The sequence below is a fragment of the Cebus imitator genome, unplaced genomic scaffold (assembly GCF_001604975.1).
Source record: "Cebus imitator isolate Cc_AM_T3 unplaced genomic scaffold, Cebus_imitator-1.0 Scaffold872, whole genome shotgun sequence".
Lineage (NCBI taxonomy): Eukaryota > Metazoa > Chordata > Mammalia > Primates > Cebidae > Cebus > Cebus imitator.
In genome coordinates, this window is record NW_016108187.1 from 84,287 (window position 1) to 104,100 (window position 19,814).

General features: G+C 45.9%; 1 pseudogene and 1 gene segment (V, D, J or C); both read left to right on the forward strand.

Annotated features, from left to right (window-relative positions):
* LOC119469824 overlaps nt 1-927 on the forward strand; it is a 6,357-nt pseudogene extending 5,430 nt beyond the window's left edge. The window contains exon 2 of the transcript XR_005198676.1: nt 45-927. The product of XR_005198676.1 is annotated as an immunoglobulin lambda variable 3-19-like (transcript). The remainder of the gene's footprint in view (nt 1-44) is intronic.
* A 12,226-nt stretch (nt 928-13,153) lies between these two features.
* LOC108298028 lies at nt 13,154-14,233 on the forward strand. The segment is given in 2 exon segments: nt 13,154-13,214; nt 13,324-14,233. Coding segments are annotated over 2 exon segments (537 nt in total).
* The last annotated feature ends 5,581 nt before the right edge of the window (nt 14,234-19,814 follow it).

Below are 19,814 nucleotides of genomic sequence, written 5' to 3' on the forward strand. Positions count from 1 at the left end.
CTCTACACCCAGAATGATGATGCCTGTGTGTCTCCCACTTCCAGGATGCTGGGCCCAGTCTGTGCTGACTCAGCCACCCTCAGTGTCTGGGACCCCTGGGCAGAGGGTCACCATCTCCTGTTCTGGAAGCAGTTCCAATATGGGAAGTAATTATGTATACTGGTACCAGCAGCTCCCAGGAACGGCCCCCAAACTTCTCATCTATGATAATAATAAGCGACCCTCAGGGGTTTCTGACCGATTCTCTGGCTCCAAGTCTGGCACCTCAGCCTCCCTGGCCATCACTGGACTCCGGCTCGAGGACGAGGCCGATTATTACTGCGCAGCATGGGATAGCAGCCTGAGTGCTCGCACAGTGCTCCAGGCCAATGGGGAACTGAGACAAGAACCCTCTTCCTCGTCTGCCAGGAAGGTGAGTCCCCGGCAGCTGCTGCTCAGGCCTGCTCTGTGGCTTCTGCTGCTGAAACTTCCCCACTGGTCCCAGCGGCATCCAGGGCCCTGCCTGAGAGCAGAGGCTCCATTTCTTCGTACTTAGGAACAGGAACTCTAAAAAACAGAACTTCCTGATCTTGCATCTTGGGACGCAGGGTCTCCGCACTGCAATCCTGGGCTGAGGTGGCAGGGACAGCTGTGTCATCACAGACCTTTCCCTGATGGGGATCCCGTGTCTGCATCATCCTCCTTTCCCCAGTTGCAAAAGTTTCCAGAGGGGTGTCTTTCTCTCCTTGGTCCACAGTGTGAATCCCAATTCTTTTCTCCTAAGCCCATTCTTTATTAGTAAAATTCTTGGCCAGGAGTGGTGGCTCATGCCCGTAATCCTATCACTCTGTGAGGGGGAGGTCAGTGGGTCACCTTTGGTCAAGAGTTCAACACCAGCCTGGCCATCATGGTGAAACCCCATCTTAAAAAAAAATAAATAAAATAAAATAAAATTCTTTTCATGGAGGAATAGTGCACATAAAATAAACCTCCCATGGTTTCGTAGGAAATTAGACACATTTTAGCTTTTTTCTGTATCCTCGAAAACATCACCGCCACTGAGCTATGCAACCGGTGTCCAACCCCAGCACCTCTTCATGACACTTTGCTTTCTAACATCTCCCACCTCCCCCAACAGCCTCCTTAAAAGCCACGGATCTTCCTCTGCCACTGTTCGGCTTCCAATTTCTGGAATGTATCATGTATCACACATGATCTTTCTGTTTCTTCAGGCTTCGTTCACCCTGCACACTTCTTTGTTGATTCCCCTAGTCATTGCTGAATTGCACCCATCCCATAAGGGGCTAGTATATTTCATGGTCCCTAGGCCATTTTGCCTTTTTTACAGCAAAATCATATAGATTAAAATAATTCATGTGAGCAAACACATGGGCAGACTTCAAGAGAATTCCAGCACAAGCATTTAGATGTCCTATCCCAGTGGAGTAATAGACAATGCTGCAATCTTCTGGCTGTAATGTGTGATTCTGACCTATGCTCGCTCTTGAGAGGTTTAACTGTGTGCTTTAACAGCAGTGATAACTGATGTGTTCTAGGTCAGAATCCATGAGAGGGGAGGTGGCAGTGGTGAGGTGCCTGATTCAGGGGCACACTGATTTACAGAGTGGGCAGCTCTGATTTGGGGGTGCTAGTGGTGTCAGCCCCATGAAGACATTTTTTTAGGTATTCTTCAAAGATATTAGGAAATCTAGGGCAGGATTTCAATGACAGCTAGAGAAAGTAGTGCCAGGTAAGAATGAGCAGAGTATAGACAAGTAATGGGTGGGAACTGGACTGGAAACACAGTGGTAATGTCACAGAGACACATCAATAGGTATTTGTTAAGTGAGTGAGTCTAGAAACCCATGGGAGGTTTGCACACTTAACACAAGAGTAGATCTGGGCTACGTTGAACAAGTGATGGTCTCTGCCTTTATCTTCTCAAAATTTACAACGTCTACAAAAACAGTGTGAGGTTAAAATATCTACTGAACTGTCTAATGAGCAAAAAATATCCAGGATGAAAACAGAGGTGGTATGATCAATAGAGAAAAATTTTATAACATCTAGGTCAAATTCTTGGCCAAAATATATGACACTACTGCACGCAAAATTGCAAGTTTTACTGAGGGAGATAATGGCTAACTTCAAAAATAGAGAAAGAAGTCACACTATTCACCGGTAGCTGTAAGTCCACCAAATCTATTCATTTCCTTCTATGACTAAATTGAGTCAAATCTCTGTAAAATGTCTGCAACAATTGTATAGATAACTTTTGCTGAATGGCTGCCTTTATGATGTCATGAATAATTTATTTTCCTTGGAAAATTTTCTTTTCACTGTTCTCCTGAACAGCCCCTACATGCCTGTCGATCTAGCTCTTCTGCCGACCCCTTCTCTGTGATGCCTACCTGGAAGGCACATGTGAGCAATTAGATATTCAGAAGACACTGTGAAGATGCTGACCCCTTTAAAAGATGTATGTATGTGTGAGCACACCCAAATGGACCAAGAACTGTTCTGGGGTTGAGAAATCACAGTTGTCATGCATACCATGATGGAATCTGTGTGTATGAATGGCGTTATGATGTGTGAATAGAAACAGTGACTGGTGAGCTGCAGAGACCGAATGGGCCACGGGAAGCTGTGTGTCCTCTAACCAGTATGGGATGCTTTGGAACGTCCTATGGTACCTACACAGCTTCTCGGTAAGGACCATTCAAACAAAGAAACCCAGGTCTTGGGACGAAGGCCCCATGCTCGCTGACAGGGACTAAGCAGCTCTGTCCTCCCCTGGCCTGGCAGAATACCCTGAGCAGGGACCCGAGTCCAGTCTCAGCAGGTGCTCCCTCCCTGGGCCCTCACAAGAAAGAAAGCAAACTTTCCTCTTCCTGTCTGTAGTGTGAGCTGAACTACAGCCCAGGGCTCAGGGAGGAGCTGGGCAGTCTCTTGGTAGAAACACATTTCCATGAGCAGCCCTTGCTCTGCAGAGTGGGAAGAAAAAGAGACCTTGGGCAGCTCAGCCCCACTGTGGGGTCAGGGGCTGAATCCACCATGGTTTTGACTTCTCTTTTTCCCCACTTCTGTCTCACTGCACAGGTAGGGACAGGCTCCAGAGACCAGGGGCAGCCACCCAGCATGATTCTGGCCATTCTGGCAGAGATCCATAAAACATTTCACCCTAGGAGGTGTGTTTTCAGGTTTCCTCTCTCAGCCTGTGCTGACACAGCCAGCCTCTCTCTCTGCATGTCCTGGAGCATCAGCCCGGCTAATCTGCACCATCCAAAGTGACATTTTGGTAGCTACTGGATATGGATTGCTCCCGGGTATCTCCTGAGCTACTACTCAGACTCAAGTAAATGCCAGGGTTTTGGAGTCCTCAGCCGCTTCTCTGGATCCATAGGTACCTCGGCCAATGCAGAGCTTTTACTCACCTCTGGGCTCCAGCCTGAGGGTGAAACTGACTATTACTGTGTGCTTCGGCACAGCAGCGCTTTTCACAGTGACACACACAGGAAGAGACGTAGGAAAAAACATGACCTACTCTCACTCTTGTTCTGTGACACTTTTCCAACCTACCCAAGGCTCCCCCTCTCTCATCTCTCCCAGACACCCCCTGGCTTTCTCTTTCTACAGAACTAAAAAGGAGTTGGCCACAGAGGGCAAAGGGAAGTCCCGGCATTATCCCAGACAGCAGATCCAATGCTAAAATAACTGGCTAATACAGAAACTACATTTGGAACTACTTCCTAGCGTCAAAGCACTCTTCCTTCAATTTCCCATCCATTTTTATAAAGTCTCATAAGACAAAAACAAAACCAAAGCACCTGATGACACTGAAGTGTTGGCTGATTGTCCACACGTGCTATTCTTTCAGTAACACGAGTGATGGCAGCTAACACCAGTGCCTGTGGAGCTGGGCCTTTTCTCTTGAAAGAAGAAAAATGAGCCTTTCCTAGCTCAACTTACGGTCAGAGGCTGGGAACAATCTAGGAGGAGAACAGTCCCCTGGAGCATGGACTCTGCTCTTCCATGGTTCAAACCAGAGACCTCCCCTCCCACCCCAGTGGTCTGCGCTCAGGGCTGTCTGAGGCTCACAGTGTCCCAGGAACAAGGCACTCCAACGTGAAATGCTGCATGAGGACGCAGGTCAGTGGGATTTCAAGCACAGCACCGACCGGCTCAGTGCTGGGAACCTACATTTCAGTTGTAATATCAGAGAGAGGGTTAGGTGTGGGGCTAACTAAGGCCAGAAAACCTCTATGTAGGACATGAGACGGTGAAGGGGAGGCTCCGCCATAGCTGAAACAGGGCTGAGCGTGCTCCTTGGCCATTGGGAAGTTGGTTCTGTGAAGTGTCTTTCCTGCAGCTCATCTCACTCAGGACCGTGGGGACTGCGGAGGGCAGGTTTCCGGGTCCCTCAGGGCCTGGATGTGTTCTCTTCTCCCCTCTTACACCACTGGAGCTTCTCACAGAGGCAGGTTCTAATGGTGGGTCTGTGGAATATCCGGGTACAGAAACTGCCAATATTTGCTTCAAGTGACTCCTCCCTGTGAAACTCTTGAGGAGGCTCCTATCTTGAGGTCAGCTTTCCCGCACGGAAAGCAGCAGAAAAATTAGGTATTCCCATGGAAGTGGCCACTGAGGGATCCCTGAGAAAGCACACGTATTTGAGACCCAAAAGAGCAGTGACGGACCTTCAGGCGTCCCAGCCTAATTCTCCTGCTGTAGCTTTGTTGACACAGCCTTCTTGACCACCTCTGGGCTCCAACCTGAGGACGAGGCTGACTATCACTGTCACACAGCTGTATCCAGACTCCGTGTCACCAAGAGCTCCTGTTCCATGGAGAAATGAGTGAAAGATCACCCCGACTCCTCCTGGCTGTACAGTCCCTCCCCTAACCCTGTCTGTGACCAACACCAATTAATGCTAGGGCTTCTGCTGTCACTTGTGTTGCTGGAAGCAGAGCATGGCTTCAGTGAAAATTACTCTTTTTCTTATTGATGTCCCGGCACAAAGAGAATCAGTTTGTTTCCTGAAGCAAAAGGAGTTGCCCACACATTGTGGATGTGGATGGAAGAAGAATCCAGCCTGTGTGACTCAGAGACCCAGGTGCCCTCTGCCTGGCGTTTTCAGTGTTTCCTTTTCTTGGTGCAGGTATGCTGGCCATTATCTGACCTCTGAAACTGAGGGAGGGATGACAAGAAAGGAGAATCCAGCCTGTTCGTCCCAGAGGCCCATATGTGAGATTGGAAGTCTGATATTTAAGGAAATGTGGGCGCAGCATTTAGAGAGGTCTGGCTCTGGCTTTGCCTAGGGCTGGTCTAGAACAGAAGCAAGAGAGATGCTCAGCCTTGTAGAGCCCAGTCACCGCTGTCGTGTCAAGGGGCTGATCTCTTTGCAATGTGAATATCCTGTGGAGACGTCCATAGAGAGGCTGAAATTCAAGGATGATGGAAAAAAACCAAATGAAATGAGCAGAAGATTTTATTGGAATGAGGAATGAGGTGTGGGGTCATTGGTAAGAAAAGCACAGCCTGAAAAACTACTGTCCATTGTGACCCTTAAGAGGAGGAGCCCCGGGGACTAGAGTAGTGACAAAGAAATCCTGGAGGGCCCTGGGACCTAGAGACACATAGGGACTGGTGTTTGGTTCTGTCCTTGAGGGTCCCTGAGAAGTACCATATCAAAAAACCATGCACTGTGTTTTCTATCCAGTGCTCACTGTCCCAGCTGCTTTCCGCCCAGATTTTCTTAGTGTCCAGTTTCCTTCCCTGGGGTCTTTGCACCAGCACCAGATCCCAGGAGTAGATTCACCTTCGGTGCCCAGAGTGGGACTTGCACAGCCAAGTGGAAAAGGCCAGATTTAGAAGAACATCCTGTGTCTGCCCAGGGTGTGGGGTTTGGATGATGAGGTGTGGACATCTGAGCTTCACTCGAGGCCCGAGGGAGCAGAGGTGCTCCTCAATACCTGCTCTCCTTCCTTCACTCTCCTCCCGTTTCTCTCCTTACTTTAGCTATGGCCAGGGAGGGCTCAGAGCTACCTGAGGTCCTTGCTAAGCTCAGGGCCTCTAGCCAAGGCATTGATTTCAAACTCTGTAATGACTGTCTCTGAAACTGTAGAAACATTTATTTCCATGTGCCCAGGACAGGGTTAGAGGGCACCAAACCCACCCACTGCAAGCTACTCATCACCTCTCAGTGCCCCAGTGAAAGGAAGAGTCAGAAATCAAAAACCTACTTAAGGCTCCCCTCTCTCCTCTCTCCCAGACACCCCTGATTTCATCTTTCTACAGAAATAAAGTAGAGGTGGCCACAGAGGGCAAGAGGAGGTCTAGGCATTATCCTAGGCAGCAAAGCCAGGCAGTCAACCCAGATAATGTTGGGGGAGGTGGTGGAGGTGTCTGTGACCAGGGAATAGTGAAGACCCGCTTACTAAAGTGAGGAGGGATGCCATAAACTGAGGCTCAGATGGTGGAGCAGATATCCTGAGCCAGCTACTTATTTTTTTCTTGTGTTCCAGTTTGGGTAATAGGACACACACACACACACACACAGACACAAAAACACAGACACACACACACACACACTAACACACAATGTCGTGAAGATGTTGCTTTCCTCAAATAAGAATTCTTAGAGGATTGACTCAGGCATTGAGAGCAGAATGAGGTTCACTCTTAGGCCAAACGTGTTGGGGGCTTTCAAGGGAATTGGATAGGACTGAAGTTCCCAGACTCTGGCATCTAAGACTTATGCCCTTTTAGCAGAGCCCAGCACTGATATCCAAATGGACGAGGGCTGATAGATAATTCTAGAATAGTCCAGAGGAAATAACGCCAGGAGCTTAATTCCAAATCTAGAAGAGAAATATGTTTTGTGGTATATAGCAGAATGAGGATCAGGCCTTGAGTCCTAAGACCTGGGCTTGAAGTCGGGCACGGTGGTTCACATCTGTAGCACCAGGTACCTGGGAGGCTGAGGTGGGAGGATCACTTGAGCCCAGGGGTTTCAGGTTACACTTGAGCTGTGATCATGACCCTGCATTCCAGCCTGGGTGAAAGATGAGACACTATTTCTAAATAAACTAAACATCCAGGCTTGGGTCCTGGCATTTACTGTCTACGTGGCCTTGGGCAGCCCAACCTTTCTGAGCTTTATTACGTCACCTGAAAAATGGAGACAATGATGATTACACCTTCTCAGTAAAGTTGTTTGAAAGAGAAAATGGGATCAATACGAAGCCATTCCCTTACTATTAGAGATGAAAGCTTAGATACTGGAGGCCAGAGTTCCTCAGGGGTTTGAGGATTTCAGAACACCCTGTCTGGAGGCCAGACTGGCAGAGACATGCTTGGGACAGACTGAAGCCAGTAAAGGGCCTGATTATGGGGGAGCGTCAGGGCCAGGATGCACCAGGGTTGCTACGGAAGAGCAGGGGCTAGAAAACAATCAATTAATTAATTGCTCTTGGTGTCTTCATCATCCTGGAATTTATGCCTGAGGTTGACAAGTATTCTTTGTTTCTTTCCTTCTTTTCTTTCCTTCCTTCCTTCCTTCCTTCCTTCCTTCCTTCCTTCCTTCCTTCCTTTCTTCCTCTCTTCCTCTCTTTCTTTCTTTCTTTCTTTCTTTCTTTCTTTCTTTCTTTCTTTCTTTCTTTCTTTCTTTCTTTCTTTCTTCCTTTCTTTCTCTCTCTCTCTCTCTTTCGATCTATCTATCTATCTATCTATCTATCTATCTATCTATCTGGTCTATCTCTGTGCAATTTGTCAGTAAGGGACTGAGAAGGAGTGAGGGTTCAGAGGGAGAGGCAGGCCCTCTGGGAGCAGGCTCTGATCAGCCCAAAGACAGAAAAGAGAGAGTACCTCTCAGTATCTCAGAGGGAAGTGCTGCCCTGTCCTCCTGGGCTTCCTGCTTTGCAGCCCCCAGGGAAGGTTCCTCAGGGAAATCAAGCTTCCAGGACTGCCCTGTAAGCCACACCATGAGCTGAGCAGGTCCAGGGGGAGAAGGGCTATATGGAGACCTGAGACTCAGGTGCTTACTGGCCTGGACACGGCCCGGCTTCATCCTACTGGGGGAGGACAAAGTGTGCAATGGAGGCAGTTACTTGGGCCTATCTCAGCCTTGGGCAGCAGGGGGTGCTGTGGCCTGTCCCCGACGCCTGTGCTGTGGATCCCATTTGGGAGCCACATGCTAGCCCTGGGCTGAACCCCCCTTTACTTTCCCCCCATGGTTAGCAGCTGAGTACTCACAGGTCCCTGGGGAGCCACAGAACAGACCCACACAGTTCTGCCTTCCTTCCAGGGTCCACCTTCAAGACACAGGTCAGAGTCAGGGCACAGGTGGGGCTTGGACACTCCTGGGGAGGAGGCTGCTTTGCATGAAGAGTCCCCCCTCACCCTGGACTGCTGGAGTGATGATAAGAGAGACTTGGGGAGCCCAGGTCCAGCTGAAGTTCCTCAGGATGCAGAACTGTGGGGGGTCCCTACCATGGCCTAGGCTCCTCCTTTTCAGTCTCTCCTCATTCAATGCACAGGTGGCTGGAGCCCAGTCTCAGAACTGGGAATGAAAGGAATGAGGACTCTGTTTCCCTGTCCACTGACCTGCCACTCTCACCCGTGTTTGTCCACATATCGTGGTTCTGAAACAATCTCTGCTGACTCAGTGGTGTGCTGGGTTCACATCCATGGGGCAAACGGCCAGTGTTTATCGCACAGGAAGCAGCAGCACGGCTGAGTGTGGGCCTGTGTCCTGGAACCAGCATCACTCAGCAGTGTCCGCAAACTGCTCATATGATGGCAGTCACTGGTCTGCACGGGTCCAAGCCCGGTTCTAGGACTTCAGGTCAAAGAATGTGGCCTCCCTGAGCATCTGTGGCTACAGGTAGAGAACAAGCTTGAGACCCAAGAATCCATACTCACGCAATGCTGCAGAACGGTGGGGAAATGGGAGAAAAAGCTGCTGTCTACCCAGGGATAAGGCGTCCCTGGGAAATCCCTACCCTTGACCAAGTAAGGTAATTAACACTGTGGACACAATGGAAAATCTCAGACCTACTCCAGTGAACACAGTCTACAGAATGTGTCCCGTTCTGTGCAATTCTATCCACACATCCCACTCTTAGCAATAACATATTGCCGTATTGCCTCATATAGAGAAAAACCTGTCAGTACCACGGTCAGGCTGCCCTGGGAGCCACATCCATGGTAGGTCAGGAAAAGACTAAGAGTCCCCTGTGTCTGACCCAGGACAGCCAGGTATCAGAGGTCTGTCCATCCAGAGCATTTGCTGAGCACCTACTGTGCGCCAGACACAGGGTGAAAGACTCAGGACACAGGGAGGACAACACAGGATGCTGCATGTCCTCATAGAGCTGACACCTACTTGCAAGAAAGACACCCAAGTAAAAATATTGATGCAATAAGATGGCGTCGCACAGTGAGGGGAGGAGAGCTTGGGTGGGGGAGGGTGGAGGAGCCGTTGGCGGGTTGGGGAAGAAGGACACAGGATCTGAGGTAAGTTTGTGAGGACAATTCCGGCTGCTTCAGAGAAGATGGACAAGGAGGTAGAAAGTGGGTGACCAGCTGGGGTCACCGGGAGAGCATGGTCAGACTGAGCACTGGCTTCTGGTAAGGAGGGACTGAAGCCTGGGTGAGGGGCGAGGCGGGCCTTAGCCCCTGAGCGGGGCACAGTGATTACACTACTCGGGGTCCTTCAAGTCTTGGGGGCTGCAGGAAGCCTTAAGCTCATCGTCACAGTGAAAACTTAGACAACAGTTTCCCAGCCTTGATCAAAGGTGTCACTGGACGTTTCCCTCTCCACATGGCAAGAAGGAGAGAAAATATCTCAGATACATGAGATGTCAATTCTCCCTAATCTCTCCTATCCACTGGCTGAATTCCTATTTGGAAAAAAATGGACTCCCCAATTTCACATATTACATCCTCATTATAAAAAGTTCCAGAATGAGAAGGATCTGCCCTTTCTGACCCACTGGTCAGAAATCTCAGCCTTCAGGACAAACAGACTATTCATGCCGTCTCCCACGACACCTTCATGGTGACCAGGGAGCCTATCTGATTGCTTTTGGCCACACAAGACCTATCCGTAACATTGCAGCTGGGGACATTTACATGCTGAACTCGTGGCTGGGAGATCTGGGGTCCAGACATGAGAGGACAAGAAACAAAAACCAGGAGACAGGCCTAAGTAGCCCCACTGTGTGCATCACTCTACCCTCCACGCTCATCTTTAGTTCGTGATGGGTGTTGTCTAGTGAAGACTGAAAGCTGGGCTGGGACACAGGCAAGCGTGTCTCTGTCTCCTAAAACTCCATCTTGGGCTCTCTGACCTTTCTGATATCCTTTCACAGGTCAATTCCAGGCTAAGACACACAATGTCCATCAGGGAGGCACTGATCGGAGAATCCCGTCATGTTTGGAGAGACAGAAAGCAGATAAACACCCTCATGTTGGCCTCCTAAGCCCAGAGGAGAAAAAAATTTTAAAAAAAGGAAAAGGGATTTCAAGAAGCCACACTAGAGGTCACTGATCGCCACCACCTAGTCACTTGTTCTCCATCTGCTCCTGCTCCTCTTTCACCTGAGGACCAGACTCAGGGGACAGCACCTGCCCCTCCCCTCTGTTCATGCACTCCATGGGGTGTCTCCTTCTGCTCCCATCCCAAGGCTGCTGCTCCCTCAGGTCACCTGTGTCACTGCTCAGAGTCCTCCCTGGGTCCTTGTCCCCGGGTCTCAGATCAGTATCAACCTGGCTCTGACTCAGCTGTGACCCTGCCTCTTCAGGACACAAAGCCAACTATTAGAGACATAACTGAACTCTCTGAGTTTACTCAAACCTTAGTTTCTTCTTCTCAGTGTCCTTCTAGAAGCTGCTGTCTCTACCTAATAATGTCATATTATTTCTTCAGGTCTAGGGCCGTTTGATTTCCAAAACTCTATACTCACTCTTATGTTCTCATTCCCTCACATGGCTCATTTTCCACTCAGCAGCTAATGACGCCCACCATGCATCTACAGCCCATTGTCACAAAAAAGAGAGGAGGGAGGGCTCCTTAATAAACAGAGGGTTAGCAGAGAAAAGTTTCATTACCTTTTAGAAAATACTCCCAGATCTAAGAAAATTCATTCCAGAGCTTCACGAGTTTACCCCTGAGAAACAACGGCAGGAATACATTAGGTAGTGCATGTTCCCGGCCTACTCAATGAATAACCTCAGAAAGGTTCAGAGTATACATTTCCAAAAGGTAAGAGCATGACTTTTGCAAAAATCTAGTATTGACTAATGTCGACAATTTTACTTGGCATATATATTTTTGAAGAAAAGCAGTATGATGCTTAAAAAAAAAAAGTTAAAAGGCCTTTTAAAACACAGTGCTTACAGTCTACCAGGATAGCACCTGTGAAGCAAATTTTCTTTGCTGAAGATACACTGTCTTTTAAAATAACAGCAAAATAGCTTTCAATTTATCTTCTTCTCTCACAACAAGCCAAAAATTTACATGATCCCATTTATATGAAACCTCTTTTTAAAAAAGCCTGTCCATTTGAACATTTTCATCTCACACCTCCCATCCAGGCTCTCCTACAGTGAAATGTCCTCTTCTGCTGCCCATGCTCTCCCTCTCTCCACGCCTCTCCCCACTCACACGTGGCTCCTCCCTGCCTTCCTTTCCAGTAGCCCCAGCAGATAAGGCCAAACCAGTAAACAAGCTCCTGGTCTTGGGGAACAAAAGTATATCTTTTTGGATTACTGAGGACTTCTCTTGCAAGGGTGTCTTTCTAAATCACAATCCCTCCTTCCAGGGAGTCCGCTTCTCCTAGATCCTGTTATTTATATTATGTTACGCACCTGTGTCTACTTTGTGGACTTCCCTACATCTTCACCTGAACCCAGGGATCTTCAGTTCAAGCTGATATTCCCTTGGTTCTCCTATAGTCTTTTCCTCTTTCTTCCTCTGATTCCGCTAAATCATCTCTTCCTGGACGCTGGAGTGCAGCAGGGCCTCTCTGGTCTCTGACCCAGGGATTAAGGAAATGGAAGAGGACTCAGGTGCCCCTCCGATGCCTTTGTTTTCATCAGGATCAACTGCAAAAGGTAGGGAATAGGCTTTCTAGATCAACACGGCATTTCCAACACTGAGCTCTATGCCCAGCAAAAGATACATGCTCAATAACTATTTCACGAAACCTACCTCTTATGACATGGGGTACATTCTACTGGCCCCAGGATGGGGCTGAACTGGGAGAGGTACTGTGGACCTGCTCATCTCTCTGCCCTCACCCTAAGAGCTGATGTGACATCCACCAGAAAGAGCAGTCACGGGCAGGGAGGAGTCCGTGGGCAACCTTCTCCTGTATGTGAGACACTGCTCAGCCTGGGTACACAACCCAGATGGCAGTAGAGAATGCAGCTTTACCAGAATAACCATCTGGAATGTGCCCTGGGCATCCTAGAGGAAAGAGCACCCTTTCAACTCAGTGCTGCAGGATCACAGAGGAAGGAAACCTCTGGCCACCAGGGAGGAGCCACATGACAGGAGAGGTCCCGATGTGGGAACTGACTTCATGAAGGTCAGTCCCTGCTCTGGGTTTGATTCTGACCTATGAGGACGTTGTGTAGTCACCACCTGAGTCCTCTACAATAAACAGTGAGAGCGCCATGGACAGATTCATCTCTGAGGAGCCCAGTAAAGTGTGAGGATAGCCCTGAGGTCACAGGGAGAGGATACAGGCACCACCTGGCCTGACCCTGAGAGGAGACAGAGAACAGAACAGCAGGGAGGCAGCGGTGTCTCTGAGAGGCTCTGGTCACCTTGTAAATGGTTTGTTTTGGTCTGGACACCAGGAGGCGCTTGAGAACCATTCCTGAGAAGACTGGGGGTGATTAGAGCAGAACCAGCCACCTGCCCTGCCTGGTGTCCTCTTCTCAGGGCTGGCAGCTGGGTCCTCCTCACCCCTTAGAACCACAATGCCCCACCCCTGCCACCCCCTGATATCCTCAGGCATAGGGACCTTACCCAGGGCCAAGGGTGGGATTAGAAAGCTGGGGTATCTGATTTGCATGGATGGACCCTCCCACTCTCAGATATGAAGAGGGGCAGGGAGACATTTGGGGAAGCTCTGCTTCAGCTGTGGCACAGAAGGCGGCACTCAGGACAATCTCCAGTATGGCCTGGGCTCCTCTCCTCCTCACTGTCCTGGTTCACTGCACAGGTGACTGCATGGGGTCCAGGGGAGGGGCCCTGGGAAGCCTATGGATTCTTGCTTTCTCCTCTTGTCTCTACACCCAGAATGATGATGCCTGTGTGTCTCCCACTTCCAGGATGCTGGGCCCAGTCTGTGCTGACTCAGCCACCCTCAGTGTCTGGGAACCCTGGGCAGAGGGTCACTATATCTTGTTCTGGAAGCAGTTCCAACATCGGGGGGTATGATGTGCACTGGTACCAGCAGCTCCCAGGAACGGCCCCCAAACTTCTCATCTATGGTAATAATCAGCGACCCTCAGGGGTTTCTGACCGATTCTCTGGCTCCAAGTCTGGCACCTCAGCCTCCCTGGCCATCACTGGACTCCAGTCTGCGGATGAGGCTGATTATTATTGCCAGTCGTATGACAGCAACCTGGATGCTCCCACAGTGCTCCAGGCCCCGGGGGAAGTGAGACAAGAACCCCCTTTCTCCTCTGCCAGAAGGGTGAGCGCTCAACAGCTGCTGCTCAGTCGTGGCCTGTGGCTTCTGCTGCTGCTGCTTCCCTTATGGTCCAGGGCATTCAGGGCCCTGCCTGGGAGTAGACGCTTCTCTTTTCATGTGTTCTGAGAATCAGACACAGCACCTCATTCCTAGGAACAGGGCCTTAGGAAAAAAGACTTTCTGTTCCCTGTACCTTGGGACACAGGGTGTCCACACTGAAGCCTGGTATGAGGCTGCTGTTCCAACTGTGTCAACTCAGACCCACCACTTATGCGGAACCTGTGTCTTTATCATGCTCATTTCCTGATTTCCAGAAGTCCCCAGACTGGTGGCTTTCTCTCCCTTCTCCTCAGGGTGAATCCCTTTGCTTCTTTCCTCCCCAGCCTATTCTGTTTAATAAAATTCTTTCCAAGAAGGAATAATGCACATATAATAAACCACCAGTATTTACATTATACTATGACATCCATTTTCAGGTCTATCTGGATCCCTGAAAACATCACCACCGCCAGCTATGCAACCTGTGTCCAACCCCAGCAGCCCCTCCTCACCCGTTGCCATCTCCTTCTCTCCCCAAAAGCCCCCCCGAGATGCCACAGATCTTTATAAACCAACAAAGATAAAAAATACAAAGAATGGCATTACATAATGGTAAAGGAATCAACACAACAAGAAGAACTAACTATGCTAAGTACATACGTACCCAACACAGGAGCATTCAGATTCAAAAACCAACTTCTTAGAGACCTACAAAGAGACTTAGACTCCCAGACAATAATAGTGGAAGACATTAGCACCCCACTGTCGATATTATACGGACCAATGAGGCAGAAAATTAACAAGGATATCCCATTCTTAGAAAACCCCACCATCTCATCCCAAAACCTTCTTAAGCTGATAAGGACCTGCAGCAAAGTGTCAGGATATGAAATCAATGTGCAAAAATCACAAGCATTCTGATATACCAGCAATAGACAAGCAGAGAGCCAAATCATGAGTGAACTCCCATTGCCAATTCCTACAAAGATAATAAAATACCTAGGAATACAACTTACAAGGGACATGAAGGACCTCTTCAAGGAGAACTACAAACCACTGCTCAAGGAAATAAGAGAGGACATATACTCAGCTCTGGACCACGTGGACATAATTAGATATTTACAAAACTCTCCACCACAAATTAAGAGAATATGCATTCTTCTCAGTGCCACGTAGCACATATTCTAAAATCAACCACATAATTGGAAGTAAAACACTCAGCAAATGCAAAAGAATGGAAATTATAAGAAAAAGTCTCTCAGACCATTGTACAATCAAATTACCACTCAGGATTAAGAAACTCACTCAAAACCACACAACTGAACAAAAATGGAACAACCTGCTCCTGAATGACTACTGGGTAAAAAATGAAATTAAGGCAGAAATACAGAAGGTGTTTGAAACCAATAAGAACAAAGAGACAATGTACCAGAATCTCTGGGACACTGCTAAAGCAGTGTTTAGAGGAAAATTTATAGCACTAAATGCCCACACCAAAAAGGAAGAAAGATCTAAAATTGACACCCTAACATCACAATTTAAAAAACTAGAGAAGCAAGAGCAAACAAATTCAAAAGCTAGCAGAAGATAAGAAATAACCAAGATCAGAGCAGAACTGAAGGAGATAGAAACACAAAAAACCCTTCAAAAAATCGATGAATCCAGAAGCTGGTTTTTAAAAGATTAGCAATATAGATTGACCACTAGCTCAACTAATAAAGAGAAGAATCAAATAGACGCAATAAAAAATGACAAAGAAGATATCACCACTGATCCCACAGAAATAGAAACTACCATCAGAGAATACACCAAACACCTCTATGCAAATAAACTAGAAAATCTAGAAAAAATGGAGAAATTTTTGGATACATACACCTTCCAAAGATTAAACCAGAAAAAAGTTGAATCCCTGAATAGACCAATAACAAGTTCTGGAATTGAGGCAGTAATTAATAGTTTACAAACAAACAAACAAACAAACAAAACAAAAAACAAAAAAACAAAAAAAAAAGCCCAGGACCGAACAGGTTCACAGCCAAATTCTAAGAGGCACAAAGAGAGGCTGATACCATTCCTTCCGAATCTATTCCAAACAATAGAAAAAGAGAGACTTCTCTCTACATCATCATATGAGGCCAGCATCATCCTCATATCAAAATACAGCAGAGATATAACAACAACAACAAAAAATCAGGTCAGTATCCTTGATGAATATCAATGCAAAAATTCTCAGTAATATACTGGCAAACTGAATACAGCAGCACATCAAAAAGCTTATTCACCACAATCAAGTCAGCTTCATCACTGGGATGCAAGGCTGGTTCAACATATACAAATCAATAAACATAATCCATCACATAAACAGAACAAAAGATAAAAATCACAAGATTATCTCAGTAAATGCAGAAAAGGCATTTGATAAAATTCAACATCTTTTTCTTCTGAAAATTCTAGGGTTTTGATGGAACCTATCTCAAAATCATAAAAGCTATTTATGACAAACCTATAGCCAATATATTACTGAATGGGCAAAAGATGGAAGCATTCCCTTTGAGAACCAGCAAAAGAAAAGTATGCCCTCTCTCACCACTCCTATTCAACATATTATTGGAAGTTCTGGCCAGGGCAATCAGGCAAGAAAAACATAAAGCGTATTTATATAGGAAGGGAGGAAGTCTACTTTTCTCTGTTTGCAGATAATATGATTATATACTTAGAAAACCCAATCAACTCAGTCCCAAAACTCTTTAAACTAATAAGCAAATTCAGCAAAGTGTCAGGATACAAACTCAATGTGCAAAACTCACAAGGATTTCTACACAATAGAAATAAGACAAGCAGAGAGCCAAATTATAAGTGAACTCTCATTCCCACTTGCTACAAAGAAAATAAGATACCTAGGAATACAACTTACAAGGGATGTGAAGGACCTCTTCCAGGAGAACTACAAACTACTGCTCAAGGAAATAAAAGAGGACACAAACAAACGTAAAAACATTCCATTCTCAAGGATAGAATCAATATTATAAAAATGGTCATATTGCCCAAAGTAATTTATAGATTCAATGCTATCCCCATCAAAATACCACTGACTTTCTTTGCAGAAGTAGAAAAAACTGCTTTAAATTTTACATGGAACCAAAAGAGCTGGAGGCTTCACGTTACCTAACCTCAAACTACACTACCAGGCTACTGTAACAAAAACAGCATGGCACTTGTACCAAAACAGATATATAGACCAATGAAATAGAACAGAGGCTGTAGAATTAACACCACACATCTACAATTATCTGATCTTTGACAAATGTGACAAAAACAAGTAATGGGAAAAGGATTCCCCATTTAATAAATGGTGCCGAGAAAACTGACTGGCCATAGGCAGAAAACAGAAACTGGACCACTTTCTTACACCTTATACAAAAATTAACTCAAGATGGATTAAGGACTTAAATGTAAACTCCCAAACCACAAAAACCCTAGAAGAAAACCTAGGTGATACCATTCAGAACATAGGCATGGGAAATACTTCGTGACTAAAACACCAAAAGTGATTGAACAAAAGCCAAAATTGATAAATGGTATATCATCAAACTAAAAAGCTTCTGCACGGTAAAAGAAACTATCATCAGTGTGAACAGGCCGCCTACAGAATGGGAGAAAATTTTTGCAAGCTACCCATCTGACAAAGGTCTAATATTTAGAATCAACAAGAAACTTAAACAAATGTACAAGAAGTAAACAAACAACCCCATCAAAAAATGGGTGACAGATATGAACAGGCACTTCTCAAAAGAAGACATTTATGTGGCCAACAAACATATAAAAAACAGTTCATCATCACTTGTCACTAGAGAAATGAAAATCAAAACCACAATGAGATACCATCTCATGCCATTTAGAATGGCAATTATTAAAAAGTCAGAAAATCACAGATGCTGGCAAGGCTGTGGAGAAACAGAAACACCTTTACACTCTTGATGGGAGTGTAAATTAGTTCAACCAATGTGGATGACAGTGTGGCGATACCTCAGGATCTAAAACCAGAAATACTATTTGAGCTCAGTAATTTCATTACTGGGTATATACCCAAAGGATTGATTATAAATCATTCCACTATAAAGACACCTGCACATGTATGTTTATTGTATCACTATTTACAAAAGCAAAGATGTGGAATGAACCCAAATGCCATCAATGACAGACTGGAAATAGAAAATGTGGCATATATACATCATGGAATATTATGCAGCCATTAAAAGGAATAAGTTCATGTTCTTTGTAGGGACATGAATAAAGCCTGAAGCCATCATTCTCAGCAAATTAACGCTAGAACAAAATACTGAACACTGCATGCTCTCACTCATAAGTGGGAATTAAACAATGAGAACATATGGAGAAACATCACAGTGAGAACAGGGGAGAAACATCACACACCAGGGCCTATAGAGAGTTGGGAGCGAGTAAAGGGAGAGCATTAGGACAAATGCCTAATGCATGCAGGGCTTACAGCCCAGATAGTGGATTGATAGCAGCAGGAAACCACCATGGCACATGTATATCTCTGAAATAAACATGCATAATCTGCACATATGTATCCAAGAACTTAAAGTATAATTAAAAAACAAATTAAAAACTCCCAACAAAAAACTCTTAGAATTAAATATTAAATAAATTTGGTAATGTTTCTGGATACAAAATCAACACATAAAACCATCTAATGGCTAGCCATGTTGGCTCATATCTATAATTTCAGCACTTTGGGAAGCTGAGGTGAAAGAATTGGTGAGGATCAACAGTTCAAGACCAGCATGGGCAATGAAATGAAACCCTGTCTCTACAAAAATAATAATAATAATATTTTTTAAACAAAAAAGGTTCTTATATTTGTATACTCAAACAACCAAACAGAAAATAACCAGAAAGGACACAACTCAAAATAAAATAAACCATTCAATTTACAACAGCATCAGAAAAAATAAAATCATTAAGAATGAGGAAGGGGAAACACTTTTACAAGGAAAACGATAAAAAATTGCTAAATGAAATTAAAGAATAAAAATTAACAAGCAAAAATAACAAAAAGCAAGCCTTTGTTCATGTATTGGAAAACTTGATATTGTTGAGATATTAATAAAAAACAAAAGAACTCTACAGATTCATTTCAATCTTTATCAAAATTCCAATAATCGTTTTTGCAAAAGTAAAAAAAGTTAATTCTAAAATTTATATAGAATATCATGGAACCCCAAATAGCCAAAATAATCTTGTAAGAGAATAGTGTGGGAGATTTTACACTGCCTGATGTCAAAACATACTACAAAGCTTTACCAATCAAAACCGAGTGGTACAGACAGACAGACACAGAGACAAATAGAATAGAATTGAGCACAAATAATCTCTCAGTTACATGGTCAAATGAGTTTAAACTGGGGTGCCAAGATCATTCAGTAGGGAGAAAACAGACTCTGCAAAAAATGTTTTTGAGAAAACTGTATATCCACATGCCATCTGGAAATGGATAAACGGCCCAGATAGAAAAGCTACAACTATAAAAATCTTAATAAAAAACATTAGGAAGAAGTTTCACAACATAGGTTTTGGAAATAATTTTTTGGATTTAACGCCAAAAGTACAGGAAAAATAGAAAAAAGGGAATACAGATTAATTGGATTTCATCGAATTGTAAAACTTATATGTGCATCAAAGGACGCTATCAGTAGTGGGACACCGAGATGGCCCAGAGAAGCCAGCACAGGAATGCAGCTCCCAGCAAATGAGGCGCAGAGCGCTAGAGGACTTCATTGCAAACGAGGTGCCGGTTCGTTTCTGTGGGGCTGACAGGGCTCTGAAAATAGGCCCAGGGAAGGAGCCACAGGGCGAGAGACGCCCAGGGGGACAAATCAAGACTGGGGGGGGGGTGGAAGGTGGGGGTGTCGAGTCCCCACCTGAAACGTGCAGCTGGCTTGGAGGGTCGGGGACTTAACCCCCTCGGTGCTCCAAATCGGATTCTGTGCTTACCTCATCCCTCCTGCAACCCATGGTCCACGAGAGCCCTGCCGATGGTTGGGCGCTGTGGGCAGTCGATGC